This window comes from Chiloscyllium plagiosum, unplaced genomic scaffold (genome assembly GCF_004010195.1).
Source record: "Chiloscyllium plagiosum isolate BGI_BamShark_2017 unplaced genomic scaffold, ASM401019v2 scaf_3162, whole genome shotgun sequence".
Lineage (NCBI taxonomy): Eukaryota > Metazoa > Chordata > Chondrichthyes > Orectolobiformes > Hemiscylliidae > Chiloscyllium > Chiloscyllium plagiosum.
In genome coordinates, this window is record NW_025209848.1 from 2,772 (window position 1) to 9,706 (window position 6,935).

Genomic DNA, 6,935 nt, shown 5'->3' on the forward strand with positions numbered 1-6,935 from the left:
AAAGCTTCCAGAAGCAATTATTTGAAATCAAATTAGTGGTATTATGGAATTAGGTAGGTACTAAATAAATGAGAGCACCAAGGGTGAATTCCTATTTAACTGACTTGTTGGAGTGTCTATGAAGAGCTGAAAAAAAGAGTCAATGATTATAATGTGGTTGATGTGATTCACATGGATTTCCAGAAGGAGGGTGATCCCATGCCTGTGAGGAAAGTTCTAGATCATGACATGAAAGGGTCAGTAATGTGGATAGAAAATTGTCTGTGCTCAGAAACAGAGAGTAAAGGTAAATTGATATTTTTTGGTTGCAGGACAGGTTTTATCGTGGAGTTCTCCAAAGATCAGTATTGGTTCCTGACATGATCTACACCTTGGTGTATGTAGACGACAACTTCAAAGTTTACAGATGACAAGAAACTTGGAAAAATTGTACCAAACAGAGAGCCAAATTGCTGGAGAAACTGTACAGGTCTGGCAGTATCCATGGAGATATATGGAGTTAACATTTCTAGCCTGATGTGGCACTTCCTCAGCCTGAACAAGGCTAACTCCTCTTAAAAAAAGTTACACCTGTTTTTCTCTCTCTACAATTGCTGGCAGATCTGTTGAGTTTCTCCAGTCACTTCTGTTTTATTTGTTTCAGGCAGATCGCTAGCATCCTCTGCTCTTTGTTCTTTGACAGTGGAAGAATTGTAAACTGGGAGGATGTCTATGTGGAACTCCATAGTTGGAGTTGTTGGAGTCGGTGGAGAGGTGACTGATGTGGTCCAATACAAAGAAATGAGAGGTGAAGCACTGTGAACTGAAGAAAGACAGTATAAAATAGGGAGTACAAATCGAAAGGTGTTGGAGAAGCAGAGGGAGCTGGGTGTATATGTGCAAGGATCACTGAAGCACACACTGTCCTCAGATTTGTTAATCGGGCACAAAGTACAAGAACATCATGTTAGGCCTTAGCTGCAGTATTGTGTACAATTGTGGGTGCCACATTAAAGCAAAGATGTGAACACATTGGTGTGAGTGCAGAAGCAATTTTCAAGAATAGTACCAGGAATGAGACATTTCCGTGATGAGCAGAGATTGAAGGAGTTAGGACTCTTCTCTCCTTGGAGAGAAGAAGGATGAGAAGTGATTTGGTTTAAGGTTTTTAAAATCATTTGTGGGATGAAGAGAATGGAAGGAACAAGGCGGAGGGGCATTGAGGTAAAATGGCGGGCAAATAAGGCCAGGGTGAAAGCGAGAAGGCACAGGAGTACAGGAACACCATTCGGCCCATCAAATTGGCTCCACTAAATGAAGTGAGGAAAATATTTATTTCGAAGACAGGTTATGGAAATCATTGACTGGCAATATGGTGAAGACAGGTCAAATTCAGGCGCCCAAAAGGTCATTGGATGATGATTTTGATGGGAATAAGACACAATGTTCTGTGGTAAAGACAGGAGATTGGCATGAGGCAATAATTTTCACTTGAGAAGGTAACAGCAAGTTTGGTCAAAAAGCCTTCTTTTGCGACCGAATACTTACATGTTCTCATCAGCCACTCTATCCAAGTGTCAGTGTCTGTGGGAGGGAATGCTGCACTGTCTGAGGGTCAGTGCCTGTGGGAGGGAATGCTGCACGGTCAGAGGGTCAGTGCCTGTGGGAGAGAATGCTGCATGGTCAGAGGGTGAGAACTGAGGGAAAGCTGCACTGTCCGAGGGTCAGTGCTGTGGGAGGGAATGCTGAACTGTCTGAGGGTCAGTGCTGTGGGAGGGAATGCTGCACTGTCTGAGGGTCAGTGCTGTAGGAGGGAATGCTGCACTGTCCGAGGGGCAGTGCCTTTGGGTGGGAGTGCTGCACTGTCCGAGGGTCAGTGCTTTGGGAGGGAATGCTGCACTGTCTGAGGGTCAGTGCCTTTGGGAGGGAATGCTGCACTGTCTGAGGGTCAGTTCTATGGGAGGGAATGCTGCACTGACCGAGGGTCAGTGCCTGTGGGAGGGAATGTTCCACTGTCTGAGGGTCAGTGCTGTAGGAGGGAATGCTGCACTGTCTGAGGGTCAGTGCTGTTAGAGGGAATGCTGCACTGTCCGAGGGTCAGTGCTGTGGGAGGGAATGCTGCATTGTCCGAGGTCAGTGCTTGTGGGAGGGAATGCTGCACTGTCTGAGGGTCAGTGCTGTAGGAGGGAATGCTGCACTGTCTGAGGGTCAGTGCCTGTGGGAGGGAATGCTGCACTGTCTGAGGGTCAGTGCTGTTAGAGGGAATGCTGCACTGTCCGAGGGTCAGTGCTGTTGGAGGGAATCTACACTGTCCGAGGGTCAGTGTTGTGGGAGGGAATGCTGCACTGTCCGAGGGTCACTGCATGTGGGAGGGAATGCTGCACTGTCTGAGGGTCAGTGCCTGTGGGAGGGAATGCTGCACTGTCTGAGGGTCAGTGCTCTGGGAGGGAATGCTGCACTGTCCGAGGGTCAGTGCTGTTGGAGGGAATGCTACACTGTCCGAGGGTCAGTGCTGTGGGAGGGAATGCTGCACTGTCCGAGGGTCAGTGACTGTGGGAGAGAATGCTGCACTGTCCGAGGGTCAGTGCCTGTGGGAGGGAATGCTGCACTGTCTGAGGGTCAGTGCTGTGGGAGGGAATGCTGCACTGTCTGAGGGTCAGTTCCTGTGGGAGGAAATGCTGCACTGTCTGAGGGTCAGTGCTATAGGAGGGAATGCTGCACTGTCTGAGGGTCAGTGCCTGTGGGACGGAATGCTGCACTGTCCGAGGGTCAGTGCTATAGGAGGGAATGCTGCACTGTCTGAGGGTCAGTGCCTGTGGGAGGGAATGCTGCACTGTCCGAGGGTCAGTGGTGTTGGAGGGAATGCTGCACTGTCCGAAGGTCAGTGCTGTGGGAGGGAATGCTGCACTGTCCGAGGGTCACTGCATGTGGGAGGGAATGCTGCACTGTCTGAGGGTCAGTGCTGTGGGAGGGAATGCTGCACTGTCTGAGGGTTGGTTCTGATTGAGTGAGTGCCATATTACCACAGATTCAGTACTGGGGGAGACCTGCATTGTCAGTGGGTCAGAACTGAGGGAGTGCTGCATTTTCAGGAGGTCAGTACTGAGGGGGTGCTGCATTGTCAGAGGGTCAGTGCTGAGGGAGTGTTTCACTGTCAGAGGGTCAGTACTGAGTGAGTGCTGCACTGTTCGAATGTCAGTACTAAGGGAGTTCTGCGCTGTCTGAGGGCCAGTACTGAGGGAGTGCTGCTGTGTCAGTGGGTCAGTGCTGAGGGTGTGCTGCTGTGTCAGAGGGTCAGTACTGAGGGAGTGCTGCACTGTCAGAGGGTCAGTGCTGAGGGTGTGCTGCTGTGTCAGAGGGTCAGTACTGAGGGAGTGCTGCTTTTTCAGAGGGTCAGCACTCAGAGAGTGCTGCACGATCTGAGGATCAGTGCTGTGGGAGGGAGTGCTGTATTTTCAAAGGGTCAGTGCTGTGGGAGGGAAAGCTGCACTGTCTGAGCGTCAGTGTTGAGGGAGTGCTGCACCGTCAATGGGTCAGTAGGGAGGGTGTGTTGTTCTTTCAGAGGGCCAGTGCTGAGGGAGTGCTGCACTTTCAAACGGTCAGTATTGAGGGAGTGCTGCTTTTCAGAGGGTCAGTACTGAGGGAGTATTGCATTTTCAGAGGGTCAGTGTTGATGGAATGCTGCATTTTCAGAGGGTCAACGCTCAGGGAGTGCTGCACTGTCGAGGGTCAGTGCTGAGGGAGTGCAGCATTTTCAGAGGATCAGTGCTGAGGGAGTGCTGCATTTTCAGAGGGTCAGTACTGAGGGAATGCTGCATTTTCAGAGGGTCAACACTCAGAGTGCTGCACTGTCAGAGGGTCAGTGCTGAGGGAGTGCAGCATTTTCAGAGGATCAGTGCTGAGGGAGTGCTGCATTTTCAGAGGGTCAGTACTGAGGGAATGCTGCATTTTCAGAGGGTCAACACTCAGAGTGCTGCACTGTCAGAGGGTCAGTGCTGAGGGAGTGCTGCTGTGTCAGAGGGTCAATACTGAGGGAGTGCTGCACTCTCAGATGGTCAGTGCTGAGGGAGTGCTGCACTGTGAGAGGGTCAGTACTGAGGGAGTGCCACACTGTGAGAGTGTGTTCAATCTGAAGAGTTCTGTTCTGTCTCTCTCACTCTCTCTCACTGTCTCCGTAGGGTGGAGTCAATGATCAGATTTCTCTGTCAGCTTATGTGACATCAGCTTTACTGGAATCAACACTTTCAGGTTCTGAGATGGTGAGAACTTCAACTCAAACATTGGGAATCTGGGATTGGTGGGAATGAGGCATCTGGGCCAGAGAAACGTGTTGGAACAGGGATTGGTGGGAAATGGGCACCTGGGCCAGAGAAACATGTCGGATTGGGGTTTGGTGGGAATGAGGCATCTGGGCCAGAGAAACATGTCGGATTGGGAACAGGTGGGAATGGGGCATCTGGGAATGAGAAATATTTTGGATCGGGAATTGATGGGAATGGGGCATCTGGGCCTGAGAAACATGTGAGATTGGAGATTGTTGGGAGTTAGGATTGCGGGACTCAGAAACATGTGGGATCGGGGTTTGAGGATGTAAGATGTCTGCGGTTGGGGGTTTGTGAAGTGTCTGCAGGTGGGGGTTTGGCAATCTGAGGGTGAGGGGTGATGGCATCCTGAGGGTGAGGGGGTGTTGGGTGGGGAGAGTTGTGAGTGGGGACTGTGTGTCCCTTAGTCACTTTCTCCATCGTCTTTCTAGAGTCGGATTACAGACAGAGGCCTGAGCTGCCTGCGGACTGCATTACAGACAGTGAACAGCACCTACACTCTCGCATTGCTCGCCTATACCTTTACCCTGGGCCAGGACCCGGTTGCTAGGGAAATAACTCTCCAGTGGCTGGAAAAGTTGGCCATCAAAACAGGTCTAGCTATGTTCATCCACAATCCCTCTGTGTTTGCCTCCTGCTATGTCTCCCCCCCCTTCCCTCTCATTGGGGTGTGCTGGAACATTGATCTGTTGGCTGTCCAATAACTAATGGTGAACCTCCTGTCTCTGGGTTACAGACAGATTGACTCATTGGCAGCAGGAGGAGACCCTGGAGAGCGAGGAAGAGCATGGTTACTGGTGGAGAGCACCCTCTGCAGACGTTGAAATGACAGCCTATGTGCTTCTAGCCCTTCTCTCTCAGCCACAGGTCCCAGACTCCGAGTTGGACGATGCCACGTCCATTGTTCGCTGGCTGGTTAAGCAGAGGAATCCTTACGGAGGCTTCGCATCAACCCAGGTAATACTCCGTCCTCTGTACCATTTTGGCTATGGGATCTGATCACTCTGCAGAGGCACAGATCATTTCAGGATTGAGTAAAGAAGGTTGATATTGGGGAACTGATAGATGTAGTAGATTTCCAGAAGGCATTTCAGTAATGGGGGAAAAATGATTTACTAGGTAAGTGAGTTACAGGTGGCTTATTCACATGGCTAAGGGAATGCTTGTTGGTCAGAAAATAAGCCGAAAAATGAACAATTGGCAGGTATCGAATGGAGTGGTATAGAACAAGGGACACTACTGGGGGATTAGATATGAACGACTTGAATATCAAGATGGGGACTCACGTGTCGAATTTTCCTGATATTTTCCCACTCAGTACAAAGGTAAGGGAGACCTGAGAAGCTTACAGAGAATCTTGGCTGTGCTTGGACAAGGATCACAGGCAGTCAGCATGTCGTTACACCAAGGAAGTAGGCAGGCGGACGACCCGATGCTCCCAGTTGTAAAGGAGTACAGCAATAAAATCCCATTCTGATCAGACAGCGGGCTGGAGAGGCCACAGCTGAAATACTACAAGCAGTTTTAACCTCTGCATTCTGGCATTGCAGGCAGTTCATCAGGTTCGGCCCTGGGATGGAGGAGCTTGTCCTGTGATAGGCTGCTGAGTGAATTGGGACAATATTGCCTGGAGTTGAGAAGAATGAGAGGTGATTTCATTGAGACTGACAATGTTCTATAGGGTTAAAAATCACACAACACTAGGTTATAGTCCAACAGGTTTATTTGGAAGCAACGCTCCTTCATCAGGTGGTAGTCAATGTTCTTACAGGGGTTAGGTGACAGTGGAATCACTGAGAGATTGTCCTCGCCCCAAACCCACCCCGGGTCGGGGAACCTATAACAGAGTTATGTGGAGATATAGCCTCAGGGGAAGGGGCCAACCTCTGAATGAGATGAGAGGTAGTCAATGTTCTTACAGGGGTTAGGTAACAGTGGAATCACTGAGAGATTGTCCTCATCCCGAACCCACCCCGGGTCGGGGAACCTATAACAGAGTTATGTGGAGATATAGCCTCAGGGGAAGGGGCCAACCTCTGAATGAGATGAGAGGACGTTTCTTCCCTCAAAGGGGTGTGCATCTTTGGATTTCTCCAACCCAGGGGGGGTGAAGCTGGCCCGTTGTGGAATATAGTTCAGACTGGGCTCTGGTACAGTCTAGTCTGTTGGGTAATGGAGGGATTTGGGAGTGGGGGATAGGGGAGTGAAGTTGAAGCCAATGATCGTACTGAACGGTGGAAAAAATCCTCTACTCCAGCCTTTAAAAGCTCTTGTGTCCAGGCTGGGCCTTTCCTAGTGTATGTGTGTCACTGTGTATTCTGTGTACTGTCAAAATGACTGGCACTTTCTTTCTGCCCCAGGATACAGTGGTCGCTCTCCAGGCCCTGGCTCTCTACGCTGAGAGGACCCATGTGGATGGCCATCAGAGCTCAGTAACTGTAACCTCAGAGACAACATTCCACAAGGACTTTCATGTTGACACTTCCAACCAGCTGCTGCTCCAGAGGCAGGCCTTGGAAGAGATTCCCGGAAAATACAGGGTGCTAATCACAGGGAACAGATGCATTCTTCTCCAGGTCAGTCACTACCTCATCAATCATCCTGAGGGAGGGACACGGCGGGGAGGCAAGAGTG

General features: G+C 50.3%; 1 protein-coding gene across 1 annotated transcript; it reads left to right on the top strand.

Moving 5' to 3' along the window:
* Positions 1-4,130: 4,130 nt before the first annotated feature.
* On the top strand, positions 4,131-6,877 carry LOC122546836 (pregnancy zone protein-like; the record flags this gene model as incomplete). The annotated part of the gene is made up of 4 exons (XM_043685466.1): positions 4,131-4,238; positions 4,733-4,895; positions 5,038-5,258; positions 6,662-6,877. Coding segments are annotated over exons 1-4 (603 nt in total), but the record flags the coding sequence as incomplete, so codon positions are not given.
* Positions 6,878-6,935: the final 58 nt, after the last annotated feature.